The following is a 27,928-nucleotide window of genomic DNA, read 5'->3' on the forward strand; positions in this document are numbered from 1 at the left end:
GCCTTTGGAGGAACTCCTGTGAGCCAAGAGGCATAGAGAGAAAGTCGGACCCCTTCTGTTTCTGCTTTGTCAAGTCTTTACTTTAAAATACCTTACAGTGTAGCTTGAACAGTCTAAATTTTCTCGTGTCATTTTCCTAGAAAACAAGCGAAGGCGTTCACTAAGGTTTGATAAAGTATATTGAAATTTTAAACAAAAGTCCTGTAAACTTTGGTATTGTAATTTTTTTCTTGGTTTACATCTGTTAAATGGCTTTGAAATCTCATTTTCTTCTTGTGAACATGGTTTAGATGTGTGATCAATATTTATGTTTTAAATGTCAATTGACAGAATGTAGTATGAGCTTTTATATATGTTATTAGAACTAGCTCCTTACATAATTACTTCATTTTTAAACAGATTATCCACTGGATTATAATACTGTGGAAGATAAATCTTCAAAAAATATTCTTGGTTCTGCTACAAGTGAGTATTTTGGGATTTCCTATTTCTACTACTCAAATATTTCTCAATAATTCCACTCTTAAATAGATTGTTTTGTTTTGGTATAGTTTAAGATTCTTCTACTACTCCCAGTGTTGAACCTAGGATAATGGCTTTTGAAGTATTTCTATAGATAAAGGCTTTGAAATATTTCTGTAGATGATGGTTTTTGAAATATTTCTGTGGAAATTACATAGGAAGTATAGATGTAAAGGAAGACGAGAGAAAAAAACACTAGTGTAATAAAAATACTTCAGCTCTTAAGTATGCAGATCATTGAGAACGTTACTTGTAGTGTAGAAGAATTTGGGAAAACAATTTTTAAAAAGGTACAGCATCAGTGATTTTCACTGATTTGAACAGTAATATAGTGATGTTAGTTTCCTGTTTAATGACAAGATATAAACTATTCCTATCTATACCAAAAACTATCACTGTAGTAATAAAGACAGTATACACCCTTTGTAAACTAAAGAAATGATTTGTGATCCCTAATAGCTCAGTTTATTGTCCTTACAAAGAAGCATGTGAACCCAGCAGTGATCTGGCTGTTAGAGACAGCTGGAGGACCTTCGCTCACTGGCACATTGCTTTTTCATAGAATGCGGGTAGTTATATTTTAAAACTATTTTTAGTTATTCTTGCAGATAAAACTTATCTCGTAAAGCTTTTCTTTTTTTATTTGGAGGTTAACAACTTGACAATAAATCATAATAAATAGATGACAAGCTGCTTGTATTTTTTACTTGTTATTGAACTTGAATTGCCGAACCAATCTGAGTATGGACACTGGCGTTATAAGCTTTTTAGAACATAGTTAGGTAGATTTTTTTTTTTAAAGGCCATGTATATGGACCTTTGAGTCATTTCTCTTTCTTTTCCCTCTCTTTTCCTCTCCCCTCTGTTCCCCTTCCCTTCTTCTCCTCTCCCATAGAAGATTGTAAACTTAAGTGGAGTTTTTCTGGGATAGAAAGAAGGTTTAAATATTATATATATATTTTTTTTTTTGCGTCCGGTCATGGAGCCTGAACTCTGGGCCTGGGCGCTGTCCCTCAGCTCTTCAGCTCAAGGCTAGTACTCTACCACTTGAGCTTTTTTTCTTTTTGCTTATGTGGTGCTGGGGAATCAAACCCAGGGCTCGTGGCATGCAAGGCAAGTGCTCTACCACTGAGCCTCCTTCCCAGCCCCTAAATATTCTTGAAGAAGGAAAATCTTTAACTTCCATATCAGTTCAATATACTTCGTTTTACTTTATTACTAACCTTCTTACTTTAGATCTTAGCCACTACTTTTAAATAAGACTCTTTATCATCTACTTGATGATATAAAAAATTAAATGTATTTACTACCATGTTACGTGGTTTATTTAGGAGTGGACGACATAAGTCTGGATATTTTTTTAAATCCATAGATTTGTTTTCTATTTGTCACTATTCTGCTACTTATGTAGCTTAATGCTGCCAAACTCCTGACAAATCACTATTTTTATGGAGTTAGAAAATAGCCCCACTCTAAAAGATCTCTGGCTTCAGAAAGGAGAGAGCACCTAACAAAGGAAATTAGTATCTTACTTACCATAATGTCAGATAAAGGGAAAAACCCTTTTGATATTGTAGGTCTAACTTTTCTTCTTGAAACAGGATTAAGTCCTGGAAACCACTAAAACCTAAACATGTGTTAGTGAAGAAATTTCCTTAATTGTATTATTTACATAGAATCTTGGTTCAATCCTGCATTTTGGATCTTTCTCTTTGAATGTGTGTGTATCTTGGTAAACTGGTCTTTTTAAACTAGTCTCCACTTAACCTACCAGTATTACAGGTGCGGTAAGAATTTGTATTCTAAGACTGTTTGAATGGGAGGATTTTGGTTGAGCTGAAGTGTGGAAACTGGGATTTAATAAGATTTCCATTTCTTGGGATTTCTGAACAATAGGCAATATAAGCTGAGTTTTCAGATTTTACTGTCTCAGAATGTACAGACATGGCCTGACACTACTCCTTGCATACTCGTGTCCTAATAGTCTTCTCTGATGAGTCTGAGACTGTTCTTAAGCCTAACATTAGCCACAGCTTCCAAAGAGGAATAATTTTAAGGAGCAAGTAATAAAATAGAATTGGGTCAAAGAGCTAGTCTCTGTCATGAGAATATTCAGGTTTGGCATTTCTAAATCAGCTTGAAATTGGCTTATTCAGAACCTGATTTTTTTTTCCTTGTGAATGCTAGGCAAGCACTTGGCAGCCAAGTTCTACATCCCCAACTCTTGTTTGAGACAGGATAGCCCCAAAACTCTGTGTAGCTCAGATAGCCTCAAACACACCTTCTACCGCCACCTCCTAAGCATTGGAATCACATGTGGGCACCATGACACCTAGCTTTTATTATTAATGTTCAGAATAAAATTTATTATTTTAATCTAATAGAAATCATTTTTCCTTACTGTTGAGCACAGGTTTAGTACCCCTTACTTGAAGTACTTGGAGCCAGAAATATTTCACAACTTGTATTTTGTTGTGCATATACATAATTAGATATCTTGAGGATGAGACTTGAGTGTAAACACAATTCACTTGTTTCAAAAATAAAATATACTTATAACCCAAAGATAATTTTATAGGGTTTTTTTTAATGGCCTGTGGTTTGAGTATTAGTCACTGTGGTGAAATTTTCTACTTGTGAAATGAGGTTTGAGCATTTTGGATTTCACATTTTTGGATTAGAGATGTTCAATCTGTAGTTAGTACTGTAGTTAGTACTGTAGTTAGTAGAGGAAATTTATGTTTTCAGAATGCATTGCTTCTGATGAGACTTGATGGTCAAAAAGCATACATGCTACTTAGACATTCTTGATATTGCATCATTAATTTAAAAAGTATAAAGTATTGTCTTTTTTGTGTATATTTTTTATTGTAAAGATACTGTACAGAGGGGTTACAGTTACTAAACTATTGTCTTAAGAGAGTAGTCTTCTTAACTTGTGTACATGCTAATCTGGCAACAGCTCTACCTGATTCTCTTGCTTACATTCTTTTATACCATATTCACTCAGCTTTTTTTGTGCTTTGTCATGTGGCTTTGCCAGATGAGTATCTGCTATGATACTTCCACGTAGCTGCCTTCTCCCTAGTTTGATAAAATCTTCCTGTCTGCTAAAGTTAGCTGTGTACATATACATTTAAGTCCAGATATTTTATGAAATTGTATATGTACATACATACATACTTGTGAACATATTTATGTGTACATGGGTTCTAAAAGGAAAGAAACTGCACGTGGTTATCCTTCAGAGAAAACTAACTAGACATAAGAAGAAACAGTGTTTTGACTGGTTTCTTTTGCTATGTTGTAGCATATGTATAACCCTTCAGCCTTAGCACCGTGGACAAGTTTGTTTTTGTGTTATAAGAGCCCAAAATGACTATATGGAAATTTTGTCCATAGAAGTATTTCATTTCTAGGGGCTGGGAAGGTGGCTCAGTGGTAGAGCGCTTGCCTTGCATGCATGAGGCCCTGGGTTAGATTCCTCAGCACCACATAAGCAAAAAGAACAAAAGCTGGAAGTGGTGCTGTGGCTCAAGTGGTAGAGCGCTAGTCTTGAGCTGAAGAGCTGAGGGACAGCGCCCAGGCCCAGAGTTCAGGCCCCACGACTGGACCCCTCCCCCCCCAAAAAAAAGAAGTATTTCATTTCTAAAGGAGTGATGTCAGATGATTAACTTACCCAACTCAGAGGAATTGACTATTCCAAGAGAAGTTAATAAATTAACATAGTTTGTGACTATGTTTGAAGCCTTAAGTGGCTAACATCGTGTCAAGCTGTTACACATTTGACTAAGAGTTGAGAGTGGTCAGCCTAAATGTCTACAACGCAGCTTTGTCTCAGAAGATAAAACAAAACGAAAAGACTAGGTTACTATAACCAGTGTGTGTGAGCATGCACATGGGAAACTGTTTACGTAGGCTACTGGGCTGATAAGGGAAATGTGCCACATTTTGCTGTGTCGCTTCCCAGCCTAGCACTCCCCTTAGATGAGATGATGGCGTACAGCATTGCCAGCCTTCCTTCCTGTGTTATGTTCATACTAACTCCCCAAATCAGCTCTTACCGATTAACATGTGTTCTTGTATTCAGTTCTAAATTCCTGACTTTATATCTGTGAAGATACAGGAATTTCCATTTCTTTTCTTTTTCTTTTTTTTTTGGGGGGGGGGGGGGGTCCGGGTCGTGGGGCCTGAACTCTGGGCCTGGGCGCTGTCCCTCAGCTATTCAGCTCAAGGCTAGCTAGCACTCTACCACTTGAGCCACAGCGCCACTTCTGGCTTTTTTCTTTTTGCTTATGTGGTGCTGAGGAATCGAACCCAGGGCCTCATGCGTGCAAGGCAAGCGCTCTACCACTGAGCCACCTTCCCAGCCCCATTTCTTTTATTTCATGCTAAAATGTCTTATTTGCCTAAGTAGGAACCGGAGCTACTTCTCCATTCAGCATACCGTGTTTAAGGGCACGATAGTTAAAAGTGGCAGCTATGGATTGGGGGTGCTGCTCAAGTGATAGCTAGCCCTGCGTCCACTCCCCAGTCAGAGCTCAAGATTGGCCCCGCCCGCTGAACAGAAGGCTCTCAGTCCAGTCCCCAGTAGTGCCAAATTATTCTAATGGCAGTGTATCACTCTATTATTGTGTTTCAGATCGTTGGGCACAATTGTGAGGGATCAAAGTTATGTAACTATCTACTAGTCATCACCTTTAAAAGAATACATTTCCTGCTACTTTCTCCTTCCGTACAGCACATATTGACAGGTCAGGGTCACCTGACAGTGTTTAGTTTACTTCCAACTTTTATCTTCGGTTAGATTTTCTTCCCTTCAATCTTTTTCTCCTTTCCATGCCTCTGGTTTTCATTGTGAAAGTCTGATGAAAACTCTGTGAGTCTCTTTCAAGAAGGGAGACTAGAAGAAACACATAATTCTGAAGAACATTAGAGTGGAATTTCAAAGATGAATTGGTTTAGAAGCTAATTTTCTCTGAAATTACATCATATTACCAGTCAGTCACCAGTTTTATATGGAGTGCCACTCTTTTTTGGTCCTCATGTACAACTACATGTGTTCATCTGGATATGGAGGTTTTTGCCACTTTTACCCATTATCCAGATACTCTTTCTGGAAAAAGAGAGGGCAGAATTACCAAATAAGCATATTGTCCTACTACAACACTATTTTATGTCTATGGCTTACAATTAACCTTCCCAATCCCATCTCCATCACCACCCAAAATACACAAGAAATGATATACTTTATCATCCATAAAACATTTGTTTTCTTGGCCCACAAGTTTGTAAAAGTCATTCAAGAATTTGATTCTATGCAGTATTGCTTTGGAATTTGACTTGCCAATGATTATTATGTATTAGTAGTTGAAAATAATAAAAAATTATTCTCATTTTCTTTGGATAATCTCCCATTTTATATTTACCTGTCAATCACAAAAAAACCCAACTTTAGCTTTTTAAACAATTTTTGGTTTTAGTTAAACTGTAGAACCTTTCTGAAGAAAAACAAGTTTTGGGATATGAATTTTGGTCACATTTCCTCTCTGTCATAGTACATTGAAAGGGCAGTGTTTGGTAAAATGTGTACAACAAAATACATTTATATTAAAAATTTAACTTCCTTCTGAACATAAGTTCAAATGTATGCTTTACCCTTTGGCTAAAATTAATTTGTGTCCTATATTGGACTTAACTAATAAGGTAAATAAAGGTAATTACTTAATAAAAAACCCATTAAGTTATTTTTTGACTGATAATAATTACAAGAGAATATTTAGGTATATTGGTATTTTTTTCTGATTGAATTTTGTTTTAGATGCCATTCTAAATATGGTGAATATTGCTGCTAATATACTGGGAGCAAAAACTGAAGACTTAACAGAAGGTACTTAATCATTTTATGGCTCTTTTAAAATAGCTAGTACTCCATGATTCCTTCTAGCTAAAAAAAGCAAGGAAGGAGTAAACCAAAAAAATTGAGTTTTCACTTACAAATTGAGAAAAGATTCAGAAAAACTTCGCGATTTTGTATCAGTCACTGTTTATTTGGATCTTACAAGCTCTTTTGTATGAAAGGGCACAGGGTGTGCATAAAGTTCATGGATTGATTTTTTTGATGGATCTCTTACTGAGATTTTGATACCCTAATAGCACTTCAGATTGCTTTCTTTTTATGTACCAAATAGCTACTCTATGTAGAAAGCCCTATTTTTTTCTTTACAGAACAGCAAAACGATACTAGCAGAAAAACAATTATTGTTTTTAAAAAAAGTTCCAAATGCAAACTTAATAAAAATGACTCTTCTTGTTTCCTGATATTCTTTACTCTTCCAGGTCTAGTAGGCATGTAAGATTACATAAAATGTGTAGTCATCCTTATATATTTTAATTATCTCAGAAATTAAGAAATAGGCATTACTTATAGTTGCGATCTGTGAGATCATTTCTTCTAAAAGATCACTTCTCTCTAGTAGCATACCGATTTGATTTTTCTTCTCCCCAGGAGCTAAAGTTCTTTATGATAGTAAAGTATTTTCATGGTACAGCTTTTAAAAATTGAATTCAATATGGCATCTTTCTTAAACTAGGAAATAAAAGTATATCTGAGAATGCCACTGCCACAGCTGCGTCTAAAATGCCCGGGTCAGCTCCTGTTTCAGCTCCTGCTCCATCGCCTGAGTAAGTGACATGTGATACTAGAGTTCTCTTTCAGTGCAGAGTAGCTGTCCTATCACAAGAAAAAGGAACCTCTGTTTTATATGTGAAAAGATGATGGACAGGGAGCTTGACACTCTGAAGTCACCTAACACACCTCTGGGTTGCTTCTCATGAGTGAGTATGTGTGTCAGGTGTGTGAGGAGCACACTTCATTCCAAATGAAACATTGGTGGTTTTGATATTATATATTACTTTCATCATTTACAATACTGAGTTTTTTTCCTCATTTAAATTATTTTTTTTCTGGAAGTAATTATGCCAATATAGACTTGAGAACGAATTTTGAAGGCCTGTTTGCTTTTTTTAAGTTCGTTTATAAATATAGATTACCTATATGTGACATCTCTAGAAAGCCACAGTGAATATACCGAAATATTTATAACAGTGGTGCTTACATTATGTTTTTGTTACATAGTCAACTTATCATAGCTGTTTTCTTTCTTAATTGACTTGTGCAGATCTTTTGTGGGGTGGCATTTGGTCAGACAGAGAGAGAGAGACACACACACACACACACACACACACACACACACACACACACGCCTATGTAACTGATAAAGTACCCTGGTTATCTGTTGTTTTCTTACACACACACACACACATGCCTATGTAACTGATAAAGTATCCTGGTTGTTGTTTTCTTACACACACACACACACACACACACACACACACACACACACGCCTATGTAACAGATAAAGTACCCTGGTTATTTGTTGTTTTCTTACACACACACACACACACACACACGCCTATGTAACTGATAAAGTATCCTGGTTATCTGTTGTTTTCTTACACACACACACACATGCCTATGTAACTGATAAAGTATCCTGGTTGTTGTTTTCTTACACACACACACACACACACACACACACACACACACACACACACACGCCTATGTAACAGATAAAGTACCCTGGTTATTTGTTGTTTTCTTACACACACACACACACACACACCTATGTAACTGATAAAGTACCCTGGTTATTTGTTGTTTTCTTACACACACACACACACACACACACACACACACACACCTGTGTAACTGATAAAGTACCCTGGTTATTTGTTGTTTTCTTCCAGAGATGATTTTTTTTTTTTTTTTGATCAGGTTGTGGGGCCTGAACTCTGGGCCTGAGCGCTGTCCCTCAGCTCTTCAGCTCAAGGCTAGCGCTCTACCACTTGAGCCACAGCACCACCTCCGGCATTTTTCTTTTTGCTTATATGGTACTGAGGAATCACACCCAGGGCCTTAGGCATGCAAGGCAAGTGCTCTACCACTGAGCCACCTTCCCAGCCCCAGCGATGATTTTTGATTACATTTTTAGTTTTATCTAATGAGCTCATAATGATTTGAGAATTGTAGATTGGACTGTTGTAGGTAATTACAGTTTTAGGAACTGCTTAAGAAGATAAAATAATGAGAACTATAGTACACGTGCTTTGAACTGTAATTCCTAAGTATCATGAGATTTTTGTGCTTTGAAAAGCATAGTAAAATATTTGTGTTCTCTGTTAACCCTGAAAATGTGATGGAAGATGTTTATTAGGTGATGAAAAAGAAAATACAGCGTACATGTAACTGATTCTTGTAAGGGTCTAAGAAATCTATTGGGCATAGAGAGCTTCTTGGTGTTTCTGTTTCTGTGGGATTATATAATTGCTGTACCTGATTTTGTAGCCGGCCTCTTCAGATAATAGAATATCTTATTTTTCAAAACCAAGTAAGAATAATTAATTATATATATGCATACACACATCCACACATAATACAAGTATTTGTTGAAAGATAGAATCTTAGCAACCTAATAGAGCAAGCAACTTTTCTCCATGTTAGAAAATTTTTAACTAGCTATCTTCCATATTTTTCACTTACTACTTTGTGTTTGTTTCAAATATTTTTCCTGATAATGGTGTAATCCTTTGATGAACATAAATAAAAATGAAAGCATTCCCAACAGATTTATTGTTAAAAGTTAATAGGAAAAGCTGATTTGATTTACTATCTTAGATTTAAGTAAGTTTGGGGTGTGTGTGTGTGTATGTATGTGTGCACGCTGATTAAAATGTAGACAGTGGCATATAAGTTAATATTTACCCCAGGGCTAGTTTAATTTTTTCCTTCCTCTTCACACATAGTTCCTTTTTTTACCATCACCGTTTATTTTGTTGATGATAGGCAGTTTGCCACTGGACTGTATCTGAAATGTCAATAGTCATTACATAAATATCTGTTTGGCTACAAATACCTTTCTGTCTAGAAAAGTATTCCCTAATTATGATTTAATTTTATCTTCTTATTTTGCTGTGATACTACTTACTCTTTTTTGAGGGGGGGGAGTACTACGGTTGTGGGGCCTGAACTCTGGGCCTGGGCACTGTCCCTCAGCTCAAGGCTAGTGCTCTACCACTTGAGCCACAGCGCCACTTCTGGCTTTTTTCATTTTGCTTATGTGGTGCTGAGGAATTGAACCCAGAGCCTCATGTATGCAAGGCAAGAGTTCTACCACTGAGCCACCTTCCCAGCCCATTACTATTTCTTTCTCCTCCTTTTGCCATTGTAACATTAATTTTCATTTGGAGACATTTTCTCTTTAATTTTTAAAAGCAGGCCAATTTGTTTATGAAGACAGTTTGTTTTGTTTTTTTGGTTGGTTATGGGTCTTGAACTCTGGGCCTGGGTGCGTTCCCTCAGCTATTCACCTAAGGCGAGCACTCTACCACTTGAGCCACAACGCCACTTCCGGTTTTCTGGTGTTTTATTGGAGGAGTCTCATGGACTTTCCTGCCTGGGCTGGCTTTGAGCTGCCATCCTCAGATCTTGGCCTCCTCGGTAGCTAGGATTACAGGCATGAGCCACCAGCACCCAGCAGATAATTAGTTTTGATATTCATATTACCTTATTTGTCAGATGGTAGCATTTCTACTATAAGGCTTCACTCAGAAAATACCTTTATCTTGAAAGGAAACACGTATTACAATTTATAATCCTGTTCCCATTGATTCTGCCTCTGTCTACCCCATGTTCTAAAGTACACTCTGGAGCTAATGATGGGATATGGTTACACTGGTACTATTAGTTTACGATATGCCAGGATTTTGATTAACATTGTTATATGGCTTTTTTAAAAAAATTATATGAGATCATTGAGAAGGATGTATTTCTTCTTAAAGCTGACAATCTTGTGTGTTTGTTTGTGTTGGAATCCCTCACATTGTCTACAGAAACATTATGTTTGAGAAATATAGCTACCTTTTCAGGATAGCAATTCAAGTACAAAATGCATTCATAAGCATTAAGAATCCTGGATTTTAGTTTAGTACCTAGAATCTGTTACAATTGTGAAGCTTATGAAAATTTGGTGAATGTGTTTGGGAAGAGAGGTACACTTACAGTCAGGGAGTGGAAATACAAATAGTGCTTAGACAGATTAAAGAAAGCAAATTTGATATGGTAAACATGGTAGATTGTGTCGATTAGATTGAGTGTTACCAATTTTAAGTGATTTTTCTTTTATAAGGAAAATGTTTTACAGGGAGAAATTCATCTAACATATTTGAATTTCTTCTGTAATCCTAGTCTTTAAAGTCTATACTTATTTCCTTAGACATTTTAACTTTAAACTTCTAATTAAAGTTATCTATAATTATGATACGTATTTTTCTAGGATCGTAATCACTGAACCACATGTACATGACACAGAGCCGTCAATACCAGATACTCCAAAAGAGAGTCCCATTGTACAACTGGTGCAAGAGGAAGAAGAGGAGACAAGTCCATCCACAGTGACTCTCCTGGGGACTGGTGAACAGGAGGATGAATCTTCACCCTGGTTTGAGTCCGAGTCACAAATACTTTGCAGTGAACTCACCACAATTTGTTGCATTTCTAGTTTTTCAGAATACATTTATAAATGGTGTTCAGTTAGAATTACCCTTCATCGACAGCGGAGCAGAACTGCTGTTAATAAAGGCAAAGATGCTTTTCTGTCAGTTCAACCACCATTACTACATCCTGCAGAATCTGTAGACCTTTCAGTAGTGCAGCCTCCAAGTGCAGACTTGGACAATAAGAATTTGGAAAGGGAAGCTGAACCTGTTGGTGGTGGTGACTTAAATAGTATGCATCAAGGTGATCTGATGAATCACACTGTGGATGCAATTGAACTTGAACCAAGTCATCCTCAAACTCTTTCTCAGTCTCTTCTCTTAGCTGTTACTCCTGAAATGAATTCATTGTCTAAAATAGAAGGATCTGAGTCTGTTAAACACGAAGTGGGGCTTGCACCGTCTCAAGTAATTCCCCAAGAGAGTTCTATTGTGGTTGATGATGAGACAGAAAAAAAGACTGAGAGTCTTAGTACAATAGAGAAGCTGTCTGTTACGGCTGAAACAAATAAAGTTAATGAGGTAATAGATAATATTGTAAAAGAAGACATGACCTCCACGCAAATGATCGCGAAACCTTCAGAAACAATAGTGCCACCGACAAACACAGCCACTCTACCACAGAGCGAAGATCGGGAGGCCAGAACACACGTAGCCGACACCCCAAAGCAAATGTTGAATTCTGCTGTGGACTCATCATTACCTGAAGCAAAAGAGGAAGAGCAGTCTCCAGAAGATGCTCTTTTGAGAGGGCTGCAGAGGACAGCCACAGATTTTTATGCTGAGTTGCAAAATTCTACAGATCTGGGATATGCTAATGGAAATCTTATTCATGGATCAAACCAAAAGGAGTCTGTGTTTATGAGACTTAATAATCGTATTAAAGCCTTAGAAGTTAATATGTCTCTTAGTGGTCGGTATCTGGAGGAACTTAGCCAAAGGTAAGCTTTATTATGACTTAGTATAACCTGTCTCACCTGTTAAATTTAGCAATGGACTAGGAGATCTGTGACTACTGAAAAAGAGGAGTTAATTATCTCATAATAGTAGTAAGCAGTTTTCAAGCTAGAGAAAGAAAGCTACTTCATTGCTGTTTATTTGCTTAATGAATTTATTTTTCACAAAAGTTTTAGAAGTACTTAGTACTCAAAGGCACACAGGACCTTTATTGTTAGTATGATAACAAGCTTGAACTATGAATTTTCTGTTTTTTCAATTTTTTTTTCCCTTACATTGTTGCTCAGACTTGTCTTGACTGTCTGGGCTCAACGATCATTCCACTTGAGCCACTTAAGTAACTGGGAGCATAGATTGTACCATTCTACCTGGCTTTCCATTTTCTTTCAGTTGGTTTTTAGCCATTTATACTCTGATTCCACAGCATATATGGGGAAAAGTATAGATACCTTAAGACTTGTAGTAGAATTTAAACCCAGGAATCATTTAAGAGCCATGATAAGGCCACCAAGAGTAGACTAAACAAAATGATTAAGTAACATTGCATTCTGTTAATATAGATCATAGACTGTCCGTTCTAATTGTAATTGATGTCCTGTGATTCTAAATACTAGAGGCAGTGCTTAGTGCACACAGTAGTTTTAGGACTCCAGACAGTCTCCCTGCTTTGAAACTTGGGTACCTATGTGCTGCTGGGTTTTTGTTGTTGTTGTTTTGTTTTTTAGTTCCTGTAAGTGTCCAGTTTCTGTCAGGGCTTTTGAAACCATTTGCATACACCAAGGCACTAAACATCCAGAGTTTTTAAAACACCACCATTTCTTATTCTCTTAAACTAAAATGCTACTGATGCATGAATGTCAGTAAGATAGTCATTATGTTCCACGGGGGATTTCCAAGTTTATAATTTTTCAGTGAATTATGTCCATGTGTGCTTGCCCATCTAGCTACTTCATACCTTATCTTGCCTTTCCTTAGTCTGATATGTACCCCCTGGGAACCACAGGAATTATTTCAGTGAGTGTTCAGGTTGCTAATACGTCAACGACCAACTCTATATGTTCTTTTATTTGCACGGGCCTGGATAGAGTCATTTTAAGAAAGATTGACTTTTATATAGCAATATCAGAAGGATATTTCTGGAACTAAGTGAATGTATAATTAAAGTTAATTTAATTCTTACTCTGTAGGTACCGAAAACAAATGGAAGAAATGCAAAAAGCTTTCAATAAAACGATAGTAAAACTTCAGAATACCTCACGATTAGCAGAGGAGCAGGTTGGTTTCTTTATCCTATATTTACTCTTTTCCTGTTGAAACATAGTATTGTACATCTTTATGGGGTATCTTATTCAATATATGTAGTAATTAAATCAGTAATAATCTTTCTTCAACCCTTAATCACGTTACAGACTATGAATTTAGCATTCTTGTAATTTTGAATATACACGTAACAGTTTGCCACTATGCTAAAGAAGGACTCCAAGTGATCCCTCTACTGTGTTTTTGGCATCCCTCCTTAAACTTCTTTTGATGTCCCTGTGTACTTCTCTGCCTCTGCTAGTGATCACCGCCCCTCTTCTACGGGACTGACTTGCTCATTTCCAGTCCCTTGCTCATTTCCGTAGTGAGTGAGAACACATGATTTATGTCTTTTTTCTGTGTCTGGTTTCTTTAACTTGACATTATGACCTCCAGTCCATCCATGTTGCTACAAGATTTCTTTATTTAACTTGACATTATGACCTCCAGTCCATCCATGTTGCTACAAGATTTCTTTCTTTTTTATGGCTAAATAGGATTCCATTGTGGAAATATGCCACATTTTCTTTAAATATACCACATTTTCTTTATCCATTCATCATTGAACGGCCGTTAATTGCTTATTTTAATGGTTGTGAATAGGGCTACAATAAACATGGGATTAGTAGTATCTTTTTGGTATAATGGTTTCATGTCCTTTGGCTGTCTGTAAATACCCCGTAGTTACAATTGTTGGACCATATGGTATTTCTGTGTTTAAGGGTTTTTTAAAATTATCTCTACATAGTTGCCATTTAACAGAGCAGTTTATGAATGTACATGTCTATGTCCTGGGGCTTGTGAAGGGGAGGTCACGGGAAGGTCATTTGTTCTAGTGTCATTTCTTGAAAAGAAACCTCTCACTGAATTTTCATTGCATTAAAAAAAAGTTCATTGTACGTATATGAGTCTGTTTCAAGCTTCTTATTTATTCTTTTTTGGGGGGGGGGGCAGTCCGGTCCTGGGGCCTGAACTCTGGGCCTGGGCGCTGTCCCTCAGCTCTTCAGCTCAAGGCTAGCACTCTACCACTTGAGCCATAGCACCACTTCCGGCTTTTTTTTTCTTCTGCTTATGTGGTGCTGAGGAATTGAACCCAGGGCCTCATGCATGCAAGGCAAGGGCTCTACCACTGAGCCACCTTCCCAGCCCTTATTTATTCTTTTGATTAGTTCATCTGTCTGCATTCTTACACCCAGTGTTGATTGCTGTACTAATGGTAACTGAGGTCAAGTACTGTTAACTTTGCTGTTCCAAGCATGTTTTTTGTTTTGTTTTGTTAATCATCTCTATATGGATTTTAAAATTAACATGTTGGTTTTCTACCTAATATTGTTTCATAACTAAGTCTGATATGTAATTGCTTAAAATATGCATAATATTTGTATTCTAAATAAACATGTGTTTGTTCATTATACAAATTCCAAACATAATCTATTAAATCCATAACAAGTAAATTTAATTTTGTTGAATTTCTTTCATTAGTAACAGTTTAGCATTAGTTAGATGACTTTAGGTATTTGTGCTACGCCCTAAGATCTGTTGTTAATTTTTACTGCGAAAGAGAAAATTTTAAATCTTGGTATTGCTTCCACTTTTTTTTTTTTTTTTGGGGGGGGGGGGGTCCGGTCGTGGGGCCTGAACTCTGGGCCTGGGCGCTGACCCTCAGCTCTTCAGCTCAAGGCTAGCGCTCTACCACTTGAGCCACAGCGCCACTTCTGGCTTTTTTCTTTTTTCTTATATGGTGCTGAGGAATCGAACCCAGGGCCTCATGCATGCAAGGCAAGTGCTCTACCACTGAGCCACCTTCCCAGCCCTGCTTCCACTTTGTATCCAGAAACATTCTTAAAAATCTTTCAACAAGTCTACGCTTTGCTATAGGAACATATTCAGTAGACAGGTAATTTTTATGTATTACTAGTTATATACTAGTTCACACATATGGAACTAATCTACAGGCTTTTACATAATATTATATATTAAAGAAATGCGTGATTAAAAATGTTTTTGAGGGAAAAAATTGGCCACAAATCCAAATTCTTTAAAGTATTTTGTGTTTTTAATTTTTCTGGTAAAAATTAATAATATCTATTTTGTAAGGACTTGGTGTTTTTTCAGATTACTTACTTAAATTTAAAATGTATAGATGGAGCACAAAGGTAAGTAATAATACTTAATCTTTTCTCACAACAGGACCAGAGGCAAACTGAAGCTATCCAGTTACTACAGGCACAATTGACCAACATGACACAGCTTGTTTCAAACTTATCGACAACTGTAGCAGAATTAAAACGAGAGGTAATTGTTACTGCTGCTCTATTGTAAGACACAGTGCACCTATGAAAGCAGTCGTAAACACAGGCCTGTAAATATGGACTAATCATACAAAGTCCTTTATAGAGCACTTTTTCAAAAACAGCAAAATGTAACACTTTAAAGTTTTGTAAATAAAATCTTCTGTAAAGCTGACTTTCATAATTAATACTCTCCAGTAATACTTACATAATGGCTCTTCTGACAGTCCTTTTAGAAAATGTTTCATATATTTCATTTTTTTACTTAGAAGGCTTATAAAATTGCTTATCTGCAAGGCACAATTTTCAGAGATTTCGAAGTGTATACTCAGCAGCCAGTGTTACACACTGTGGGGCGTGAGCTGTCATCCATTGGTGCATATTACACTCAGCAGTCCCAGGCCATGATCACACGGTTATGTTCTAGAGGAAGGGTGGAATCCACATAGACAATGTGTAATGAGTACATAAAGAGATGATAATTGCTCTCATAGTTTGTGTTGTGAAGAGAATGAAATGTAGGTGTGTAGGTCAGTAGAAGTAGGAAGAGATGCCATTGTATCTAGTGATCTTGGAAGAACTATGGGAGGAAGTGACCTTGGAACTGAGTACTCAAGGGTACCTAGTATAGGTGCACAATTCCTGTAGGAGAACAAACATGTAACTAGCAGAATTAGACTCAAGATTAGAAACAGTGGGGCTGGGAAGGTGGCTCAGTGGTAGAGCGCTTGCCTTACATGCATGAAGCCCTGGGTTTGATTACTCAGCACCACATAAACAAAAAGAAAAAAGCCGGAAGTGGTGTTGTGGCTCAAGTGGTAGAGTACTAGCCTTGAGCTGAAGAGCTGAGGAACAGCGCCCAGGCCCAGAGTTCAGGCCCCATGACCGGACCCCCTCCCCCCCCCCCCAAAAAAAAAAAAAGATTAGAAACCGTGTGTTAAGTTTGAGGGCAGAAAGGAAGCTGGTATAGCTGTAGCAAAGTGAAATGGGTTCAAGACTGGCAAAGACCAGTAGTCCTGGACCCATGTACACAATTTAGAGTTTGAATTTTATTCTGAGCATTGAAAGTTATTGAAACATTAAAGAAATGATGTGGATCACCTTATTAATGCTTAACATGTTGAGTATTGTCTGCCTGTTTCACTGTAGACAATTGCCTATTGAAGGACAATAAAAACAATTTGTTCTTTGAATTTTAGGTCCCACTATCTGTTTCCTAACATGATTCATCACTATGACTACTCTAACCTGATTACTAAACTATCTTCTGATCTCAGGTTTCAGATCGACAGAGCTATCTTGTCATATCTTTGGTTCTCTGTGTTGTCTTGGGACTGATGCTTTGTATGCAGCGTTGCAGGAGCAATTCTCAATTTGATGGCGATTACATTTCAAAACTTCCTAAAAGTAATCAATATCCAAGTCCTAAAAGGTAATGTTTGCATTTTGTTTCACAATTTTTCCTTTCTTTCACTGTGCTTTTTACATTTTTTGTGAATTTTGGAGCAAAGGGTCACTGAAGTAATTACTTTTCCTAGCCATCTTTCCCCATAATTTTGAAACCAAAATTCATCATTAGACTAGTGAGATTGTTCTGTACCTGGATGGTGTGAACTTAGAATAGAAACACTGATAGAAAATTCTTGAAATGTTTTGATAGAGAAAACTATTCAAATGTGTATATTCAAAGGAGGAGAATTGCCATTTTATTATAGTATCTATACCTATAATAGCAATAGTACTAATAGATACGTTGGTTAAATTTAGTACCACGTACTAAATTATTTGCAGTAAAATTATTGTGCCCAGTAATGATTTTTCTTGATGTATTAGGTGTTTTTCTTCCTATGATGATATGAATTTGAAAAGAAGAACGTCATTTCCACTCATCAGATCCAAGTCTCTACAGTTAACTGGCAAAGAAGGTAGATTTTTATGTAAATATAACCTGTATACCCATATATACATGAAACTAGCTTACTTCTGGCATACGTTTAATGGCAGTGTTGTGTATGTGACTTTCTGCAACAAAAAAATGAATGCAAGTAACCTTTGTGTTTATGCTATGTCAAAGCCACTTATATCATTTCCACATTTTAAATCTCTTGTTTCTTTAAAAACCCAAAGGTTGGGGAGGGGGACCTAGTTTATTTAAATAGCAATGGGTAGTTTTGTTTGCACATGCTCCTGTTTAGAAGTATTTCTTTTTAGAAAGGGATGGTTGAAAAAGTTCAGCAGATATGGAAAACCTGAATGTGCTCCCATAGCATCCTGTGCTTTTCTGCCTCCTCTTCCTGTACAGGTAGGACCTTTTTTGTCTCTAGTTTAGGACTGTGAGGCACTTTCTAGACAAAAATCTTATCTCTTTTATAACCCAGTCTATAATTGGGTTCCATAGTCTAGCAGTCAATAAATACTTAACATTTAAGTGGATAGATATATGCTGGGTTGCTATTTTCCTATTTCAACGCCTTTGAAATTTCAGTGCTTTTGTAATTAATGCTAATTAAGAAACTTAGAAATTTATCTTAATAGTAATATTAGAATAATCAATTAATCCTGTTTCAGTTAGGATTGCTTTCTTAATAATCACTGGCTGTGCTCCATTTTAGAACAGTATAACTAAGCAGCATGTGTCAGTTGATTAAATCATTCAGATAATCTTTCCTGAGCTTCACTCATTTATTATAATCAAAGCTTTCAGATTTATTTTATTACATATGTGTTTATTTACTTAGGGTAGTAAATCTCTTCCTCCTTTCTGCTGTTTTGTTCCTGTTTTCCTTGTGGTTGTTGCATCTTTATAAGTGAAATTTTTCATTGAGGTACTTTATATATAAGAAAGTATAATTATAAATGTAAAGGTAAATAAATCTTTAAAACTCAGTGGGCCTCTACATACATCCAGATTAAATAGAGCATTATCCAACTTTGAAAACTTCTCGTCTTTTAATTTTATTGCCCGTCCCCTCCTAGTACAGTCAATATTTTGATTTCTAACTACTGTAAGATTTCTGTACCCTTTTGAATATAGTTGTTTGTTCTGATTTCTTACAGTATTTCATTATACAAATATGCCGCATTTTATTCATGATTACATTTGGACTATTTTCATTGTGGTCACATAACTTTGAGAACCACATACTTATGCATTTCTGTTGAATATTCTCCCAGAAATCAAGCAGTACTTGGGTCACAGGGTGTGGGTGTGTTCAGCCTTGTAGTTTTCCAGAACACTAGATGAATTGGCCCTTCCCTTAGCTGTCTTATTTGTTCCACATCCTAGTAAACATTTAGTATTTCAGGTCTTATAGCTATTCTGTTGGAAGTATATGAATTGCTAATTTGAGCTACATTCTTGAAGTTTAGAAATACGTTGATATTATGGTTTTTTCCTTTTTTCATTTCTAGTTGGTGAAATTATGGCTATTATTTCTCTTATAACTCTTTAAGCCTTTGCTCCTAATAATAGAATTTACTTCTGTTTTAAACAATGGTGTCATCATAGCTTATCTTTATAGTGAGAGATTTGATTTTAATTATGATTCAGCCATTCATTTCTTCGTATGTTTAAATACCTTGTAGCATTTATCACAGTCTAGTTGATTTTACCTGTTTTGTACTAATTTTTACGTCTTAGCTCTGTGAGAAGGACCCAGGCCAATTAATTGTAGTCTAAAGAAGTTGTTATTATCTTAATCGCTTTTAAGTGGTCTCTGCAAGAATGAATCTCTGTAATATGTTCATCTTGCAAACCTGAAACCGTATGTCTGTTAAATAAGGACTTTTCGTGTCATTTAACCTCTTGTAACTTCTATTGTATTTTCTGTTTCTGTGAATTTGACTACTTTAGATACCCCATGTGTGTAGAGAATTTGTCTGTGATTGGCTTACTTCATGTAACTTGTCCTTCAGGTATAGCTATGCTGTAACATGTGCTTGGACTTCTTTTGTTTAAATATTTGGTTGTATGTATGCACTGCATTCATCTTTGGATGGACATTTAAATCACTTTCCCTCTTGGCTATTGTGAGTAGTGCTTTGAAGAGGTCCCTGCTTTCAGGATATAAACCCAGAAGTGGGAGATCCTATCTGGTTTTATCTGTTTTTGAGAAACCTCCACATGCCACTTTACAGTCCTACCATCAGCATAACTAGTTTTAACACATCATCATGAGTACTTACATTTTCTGTTTTTCCTTTTCTTTTTAAATAGTACCCCTCCTAATGGATGTGTGATACCTTATTTTGCCTTTGATTTACATTTCTCTTGATTAGTGATGGTCAAGTAGATCTTTTCAGTATGATTGTTGGCATTCATACATTATTTTTTTAATGTGTATTCAAGTCCTTTATGAATTTTTTATTTTTTTTTTTATTTTATTTTTTGGTCGGTCATGGGTCTTGAACTCTGGGCCTGGATGCTGTCCCTCAGCTCTTCAGCTCAGGGCTAGCATTCTGCCACTTGAGCCACAGTGCCACTTCCAGTTTTCTGGTGATTTAGAGTTTAATGGACTTTCCTGCCTATGCTGGCTTTGAACTGCAGTCCTCAGATCCCAGCCTCCTGAGTAGCTAGGATTATAAGCTTGAGACACCAGCACTCTTATTTTTTATTACAGATATTTATATGTTAGTAGCTACATGATTTACAAGTATTACAGATATTTATAAGTTAGTAGATACATGGTTTACAAGTATTATCATCTCTAATGCTCTATTACTTTTTCATTTGTTCTTTGGCTATAGAAAATTATTTGTTTTTGCTTTTTTGGTGCTGATACTAGGGCTTGAACTCAATGCTTGGGCGTTGTGCCTTAGTTTTTTTACTCAAGGCTGGTACTCTTCCACCTGAATCAGAGTTCCCCTTTTGGCTTTTTGGTGAATAATTGGAGATGAGAGTTTCATGGACTGGCTGGCTTTGAACCAAGATCCTCAGATCTCAGCCTCCTGGCCTGGGAATGTGGCTTAGTGCTAGAGTGCTTGCCTAGCATGTATAAAGCCCCAGGACAGACAGACACACACACACACACTCACACACACACACATTATATATCAGCCTCCTGAGTAGCTAGGATTACAGATATGAGCTCTAGCACCCAAATATACGTTTTTAATATTGACACAGCTCCATTTGCTAGTTTTGCCTTTGTTATCTACACTTCCAAGAAATCATCGTCAAGTTGAGAGTCAGGTAAATTTTCTCTATATTTTTTCTTATACAAATATTTAGCATATCAAACAATTACTAAGTAAAAATTAGCAGCTGTCAGGAAATTTCACTTAACAAGTACCAGTGTTATTCCTCTCCCAGAGGTACTGTTCATGTTGACTCTTTGAAATAATCATTTTCTTGATTTTTCTCAATAATGCTATACCATCAATATTTAGATTCCTCAACTATATAACTTGATCTTTGCCTGTCTTTGAGGTTTTGGTAAATGGAATTAAACCCTATGCACTCTATTTGTCTCATTTATGCCACATTATACTTGTAATCTGTTTACATGATTGCATTCATTTTTAGTATTACGTCTTCAAACACTTACAGTAACTGATTAAATCACAGTGTATTTATTCTACCACTGGTTTAGGCTGTTGGAATGAAGGCTGCTGTTTGTATACTAGAACATAGATGTGTGATTTTTCTTAGGAATGTTACCTGGTCTGTAACAGTGCTAGGTTGTGTGACCTGTTGTATATTGTAGTTGATGTTTCCATCAGTACTGTGAGAGTTTTCATTGTTCTGTCTTCTTGCCAACACTTGCAGTTGTTAACTCCATTGCAGTTACAATTTGTCCTGTACTGTCCTAATTACTGAAGAGGTTGAGTGTTTTTACTTACACCTTTATTGTTTGTGCTGAAGTCAGACCCAAGTCCAGAGGCAGTTAGATGTTCTCCTGTGGAGCCGTAGCCCATATCTACTACTTAGGCCTCATTTGGTTTTCCTGACCTTTTAAAATTATTGTCTCTTCTTTTATAGGGTTCTTTTTTCTTGTTTTTTGACTTAATATGTGTTGGTCATTTAAATATGTTATAGGTATCTTATTTCACTTTTTTTACTCTAAGTGAGACAGAATGGTCTTCAACTTTCATATAATCAGTTTGATGAATTTTTCTTTTATTATGGAAATGTTTTTCTCTTGTTTAGAATTTTTTACTCCTTACTTGTGGATAATACTCTTGTATTTTTTTCTAAATGTTTACTTCTTCTCTTTTGAGTTTTCAATCTTTACACCTGTCATTGATGGTGAAGAAAGATTTAGTTAGACTTAATGGCTTTAGCAGTTTTAATGCTTCGTTTTGGGGGGTCCGTGGTGAGACAGGCCCTGCTGCTGAGGGAAACATAGTAGAGGAAAATTGCTCAGCACATGGCAGACAGGGAGCAGAAACAGAAAGGAGCCAAAATTCAGCTTCCCATTCAAGAGTGCGCCTTCAGTGACCTCCTCCTCCTCCCAGTGAGCCCCACCTGCTGTGCTTGCCACCTCCAAACGGTGCCACCATCTTCACATCCACCCTTCAGCACTGAGCTTATGCTGGACATTTAAGATCCGGGCTTAACAGTATGATTGCCAGTATAGAATGTTATGGGTCCAGCCTTCAGCACTGAGCTTTGCTGGACATTTAAGATCCAGGCTTAACAGTATGATTGCCAGTATAGAATGCTATGGATCCAGCCTTCAGCACTGAGCTTTGCTGGACATTTAAGATCCAGGCTTAACAGTATGATTGCCAGTATAGAATGCTATGGTGAAGTGGAGGTAGAAGAACGGTCTGTAGTCTACTCTGAAGAAGTTACGGTGTTCTGGATAGCCTGTATTCCAGGACAGACAGCGAGCACCACAGGTGCTTTTCTGTCTTGTTTTCACCTGAAAAAGTCCTCCTAAGAGCTCTCACTTAAATCTCTGAAATGAACTGTTACTGTCCTTTGAAGTTTGTTAGGGTCTTTGATCTGTGGTGTGGTTACCTTTTTATCAGGACCTCAGTTGTTACTAGTGCCCTATTCTGGTTTAAATCCCCAAATTTAACAGAATTTATTAGCCCATCTCTTTGTTTTATACACCTGCCAAATCTTTGCCTCTTTATGCTGTATTTTGGATTACTATTTTATTTAATCTGTCTTTCAGGCCACATAGTCTGAGCTGTATCTAGTGTGTTATATTCGCTCTTGGAGGCTGGGAGCTGGGTTAAGTGGCAGAGAGCCTTCGCAGAGTTATTCTGTATTTTGTTATTTAAAAAATATGTCTTTTAAAATTTTTTTGTGGATGTTCTCAAGCCTTTTAAAATTTAAGTAGTTATACCAAGGAATTGATTCAACAAAGCAATGTATGAATACAGTGCATCTCGATTAATGTCACCCCTCAACTGCTGTCAGCTGCTCCTTCCAGCTCACCCCCTTTCTCACTTTTCTTAACTTTGTAGGATACACATTGAAGTTTTGAATGCATTCTGCCCCTTCTTCATTTGCCTTCTCCCCTTGACCCAACCGTACCAATTTCAAGTACCCATTTCTTGGTGTTCATTTTATTGACTTTGATTTTACCTTTCCCAGGAACTACACTGTGTGAGTTCTCCCTTGAATTTTAGTTACTACATTTGTATACACTTGTATTTTATTTAAACATAGTAAGCATAATTGTTGTTACAGTCTCTGATAATCCTAATATTGATTCTTACTGAATCTGTTCATATAATTGTCATACTATGCATACTTAGTGTGTTGTGTTGGCTATCTTTGGTATTTTCACTTTGAAAAATAATTTTTGTAGGGATATTTACTCTTACAATATCACACACACTTATTAACATTAATAATGAATGAAATCGTATATGTATAGTTGATATTCTTTGTGTCTACACAGCAGAGTACTCCTGTATTTTTGTCAGGATGTCTTACTGATATTTGAGAGTTTCTGGTTTATCTTGGCAGATTGTGTTTGTTGTATAGTTATGTAACACTTTACATTCGAATCTTGTTAGGCACTAGCTGTTGGTAATTTGAAATGCAAGTTTGTTCTTTACCTAAGAAGATGGAGTGCTTTGGGTTTCCCCATAGCACAGCTACTTGAGTGAGCCTTCTACAATACAGTCACAATCTATTCTGCCCTCCTCCTCTAGTCCTGCATTTACATGATGTTTATCTTGTTACAGGAGAATGGGTTAGGAATATTAAATTTGAGTAATGAAATTTTAGATGGAGCTATAACTATGATATAGATCTAATTTATTCTACATGCTAGAAGTATTTATTATTGCTTGGTCATATATGTACTGTATGTTCAAACAGTTTTTAGATTTAGAGTTTGTAATTTTAGTCATAGTAAACAATTAGAAAAAAATTACCAGATCTCTTTCTCTGTGTGTTCCTGGATCTGGCTTGTTGCATACTTTAACCACCTGTATTACACTGTGTGGAATTTAGTCTTTTAGAGAAATACTTTAATTATCTCTAGGTTTGGTTATTGAGTGTGTCATTTTTCTCATCAGATAAGAGGATAAGGCTGACCTCAAAGAAGGATCCTTCTTAGGTTGATAACCGTTTGTTAAAGTCATAACAGAACTATATATTGTTTATGTATTTAAATAGACATGAAGACTATTCACTTTCAAGGTTGACAACCAGTCTTCAAATAACCTGGATCAAATTCAGAATAAGAGCAGTACTGTGGGCCTGGGAAGGTGGCTCAGTGGTAGAGTGCTTGCCTAGCATGCATGAAGCCCTGGGTTCGATTCCTCAGTACCACATACACAGAAAAAGCCAGTAGTGGCTCTGTAGCTCAAGTGGTAGAGCACTAGCCTTGAGCACAAGAAGTTCAGGGACAGCGCCCAGGCTCTGAGTTCAAGTCCCAAGACTGACCAAAACAAAACAAAACAAAGAGTAGTACTACCTCTCCCTGCCTCTGTGCCAGCTTACTAGTTTAAAATGAATAAATATATGGTTATTTATATTACCAGTATCTATATTTATATTAAAAATAAATGCACAGGTTATATACAATATCAATTTATTAGTTCTATATCTATTAATGGACTAATCACTATAAGGTGATCTTTCCTAGTATTTTTTAAATCATACCATAATCTGCTTTTCACTTTAAACCTTTTTTTTTCTTATAGTAGATCCAAATGACTTGTACATCGTAGAACCCCTCAAGTTCTCGCCAGAAAAAAAGGTAAGAGTCTCTTGTTTATGGTAGATTGAAAAGTGTAACACTTTTAGGGAGTCCTGCTGTTTATTTTCAGTGGTGGTAATGTTGCAGGTAATGCTTACAGAGGACAGCAAACTGACCCACAGTTCACCGTAGCTCATTTTCTGTGATCTGGGTACCACGGAATATTAGTTTTAAAGGATGAGACCTTTCTATGCATCCTTTCAAGGGCTTCCCTGGGTGAGAGTCACACTGTGCTTGTCAGGCACAGTGCTTGCTTGCATCCTGACTGCGCCCCTCGCAGCAGCCAGCAGGTGGCAAGGCTCCACTTTTTACGTGAGGAAACGGAAACACTCTTTGTTTGTGTCTCCCTTAAATGACCCGGTTTAGGGTGCAAGGTTCAGTATGTACTTAGGGTGTTCGCCTGCCTTTAGTGGTGTTCTCTCTATGACATAGAACTAAGACTCACTCTCACCTTGGACATTTTCTACTTTGTAAGTCGGGTAAGGAGTCAAATAACAGAAGCTTGGTTTTTCATTTGGGAATCAAGGACAGACCTTTCAGGATTAAAAACACTTAAGATGTGTGTAATGTAACCACTGTAACACTGGGTACCTACATAACAGCTACTCAGATGTTGGCTGCCATTCTAACTGTGTATTCATAGGTGGCAGGTAATCAATTAAGAGTTTCACTTGAGTAGAATTTCCCAAATGAGTAGGTAATAACATCCAGTGTGCCTGTGTGTCCTGTACATAACACTGCTTTACTTCCCCGGATGTTGGCGCTTTGCTGGCCTTAGCTCAGCTCTCACAGCTGTTTAATAAGGTCGTGTGGAGGTCTAACGCTGTCCTTTCTTTTGTTTATATTAAAGAAGAAACGCTGCAAGTATAAAACTGAAAAAATTGAGACCATTAAGCCTGCAGATCCATTGCACCCCATAGCCAATGGAGACATAAAAGGAAGAAAACCTTTTACGAACCAGAGAGATTTTTCTAATATAGGAGAAGTTTACCATTCTTCTTACAAGGGCCCTCCGTCTGAGGGAAGCTCAGAGACTTCATCACAGTCAGAGGAGTCCTATTTTTGTGGCATTTCAGCTTGTACAAGTTTGTGCAACGGACAGTCCCAAAAGACAAAGACTGAGAAGAGGGCTTTAAAACGAAGGCGGTCTAAAGTCCAAGACCAAGGAAAATTGATAAAAACTCTAATACAGACTAAGTCAGGATCATTGCCAAGCCTGCATGACATAATCAAAGGAAACAAAGAGATCACCGTGGGAACATTTGGTGTTACCGCAGTCTCGGGACATATCTAAAAGTAACTGAACTTTTCATACTGGCAACATTTCGTCGTTGTTCTTTGAAGAACACTCTGTGGTATTTGAAGGGTTTGGGGGAGGGAGAAACTATTGGGAAAAGTATTCAGAAATTATGATTTCTGCCTTTTTAAAAAGTAGACATGATCATGTCAATCTTGGTTAATGAGCTACAGTTTTACAAGGCTGATCACTTCCTACAAGGATAATGATAGATATTTTATAAAGATTTTTTTTTCACAGATTAATTACTGGGACAGATAATTTGGGACCGCAGTTCCTTGGGTGGGATAGGAATGAAAGCCTAACCTCTTCCTTTAGCTTTGTTCCTGTTTCTTGCACCTTCCCATATTTATGTGCCTTTTGTCTATTTATAATGCCACTGGAAGAGGAGGAGGGGGAACCTTTCTGTCATTTGATTTCTTTTGTAACTTTGTTAGGGTTTTGAAGCTGCAAACACTACAAGGCTTTAAGATGGTCTGTGCCTGGAGCTCACTCAGTAGTGTGGGTCAGACAGTGTAAATCCTAAAGGCTTGCCAAACTAGATCTTTGCTTAGCAAACTCGCTGGAGAGAAACACTAGCTGGAACTTCCTAAAGTCCATTCTATTAGGTAAATGATGAGGTTCTTAATTTTATTTTCACTTATTTGGACTACATTGCTTTTTTCTTAGTTACTAACAATGAGGGGGGAAAACAAGAAGATCTTTTCTTGCCAATGACTGGTATTTGCAAACACACAGTTTAAACATTTGCAAAGTTTTCTTTAACTGTATTACAGTGTAAACATTTACAGTAAATATTCCCTCAACCTTTGTATCAACGTGAGACCAGGTCTCATGACAGAATCACTGCCTGTGTGCAGATGCACAGACCGGTGGCGAGTTTGTCAAGCCTCATCTATTTGGCAGTCCAAAGGCGTTATTATTCCTTGATGTTTGCTTTGTATTGGCTACAGTGTGCAGAGATACACGTGTGTGCTGTCAGTATGTCTGTCTGTCTTTGCGTTTTTTCCTTTAAAAAATAGTGGATAGTGACTTTGTTTGAGCAAAATGATTTCTTGATGTGTGATTGTGCAGTGAGGGAAAAATGCTTCTTTGTGAGAGAGAGAGAATTGAGCATTTTGTGATGTGAGATTTAAGTTATAACTTATTGAGCACTTTTAGCAATAACTTTTTTTAACTTGTCTAATACCATTCTCAAGGTATTGTTTGTAATGTGACTTATTTAAAGCCTTTTTTTGTTTGTGTGAAGTTGCTGCTTTAGGGGAACAGTATGTTTTAGAAGATTAATTTTTTTTCTTTCCAGTCTGCACAGTTAGCCATTCAGAGCAAAAGGGCCCGACTATATAGAAGGCCCTTGAAAAGAGGTCCAGATACAAACAGAGGGAGAGGGGGAAGAGACACCATCTGTGTGTTGGGGGGGACTTCCAATGTGTAACTACAGAGCTGTAGTGCCATTAGAAACTGTGAATTTCCAAATAAATCTGAACACTTGTCTTTATTAATTACTGGCTTTTCTGTCCTTTGAAAAAATGACATTTTAAGCTGATTTCTAAATAGAAATGTGGTAAATTTTTGCCACTTTCAAAGCAAACTATAGCAACATCCTTGTAAATATTGATCTCATTTCAGTCAGCTGTAAGCTATACTTACACGTAAAGATGTGGCTCCCTCTGCAGTCACGATTTCACCTTTCAAAACTAAGATGGCAGCTTGGATATTTAGTAGAGTGTATACTTGTGCTTTTCTCTTCCTAGATACCATCTTCAAGACTACTGGT

General features: G+C 36.9%; 1 protein-coding gene across 9 annotated transcripts in view; it reads left to right on the plus strand.

The window, feature by feature from the left end:
• Suco (SUN domain containing ossification factor) overlaps nt 1–27,653 on the plus strand; it is a 66,255-nt gene extending 38,602 nt beyond the window's left edge. For 5 of the 9 annotated variants that reach the window (XM_042674311.1, XM_042674307.1, XM_042674305.1 and 2 more), the window contains 10 exons: nt 400–465; nt 6,344–6,412; nt 7,116–7,206; nt 10,918–12,078; nt 13,282–13,369; nt 15,584–15,688; nt 16,962–17,116; nt 17,518–17,609; nt 24,799–24,854; nt 25,705–27,653. In XM_042674311.1, coding sequence (XP_042530245.1) covers nt 400–465; nt 6,344–6,412; nt 7,116–7,206; nt 10,918–12,078; nt 13,282–13,369; nt 15,584–15,688; nt 16,962–17,116; nt 17,518–17,609; nt 24,799–24,854; nt 25,705–26,148 — 2,327 coding nt within the window. In that variant the 3' untranslated portion in view covers nt 26,149–27,653. Of the gene's footprint in view, nt 1–399; nt 466–6,343; nt 6,413–7,115; nt 7,207–10,917; nt 12,079–13,281; nt 13,370–15,583; nt 15,689–16,961; nt 17,117–17,517; nt 17,610–17,895; nt 17,987–24,798; nt 24,855–25,704 lie in introns of all 9 variants that reach the window. The other 4 variants (XM_042674304.1, XM_042674306.1, XR_006146825.1 and 1 more) reach the window with 3 other exon arrangements.
• The last annotated feature ends 275 nt before the right edge of the window (nt 27,654–27,928 follow it).

The sequence above is a fragment of the Dipodomys spectabilis genome, unplaced genomic scaffold, assembly GCF_019054845.1.
Source record: "Dipodomys spectabilis isolate Male_0828 unplaced genomic scaffold, ASM1905484v1 ptg000019l, whole genome shotgun sequence".
Classification (NCBI taxonomy): Eukaryota; Metazoa; Chordata; class Mammalia; order Rodentia; family Heteromyidae; genus Dipodomys; species Dipodomys spectabilis.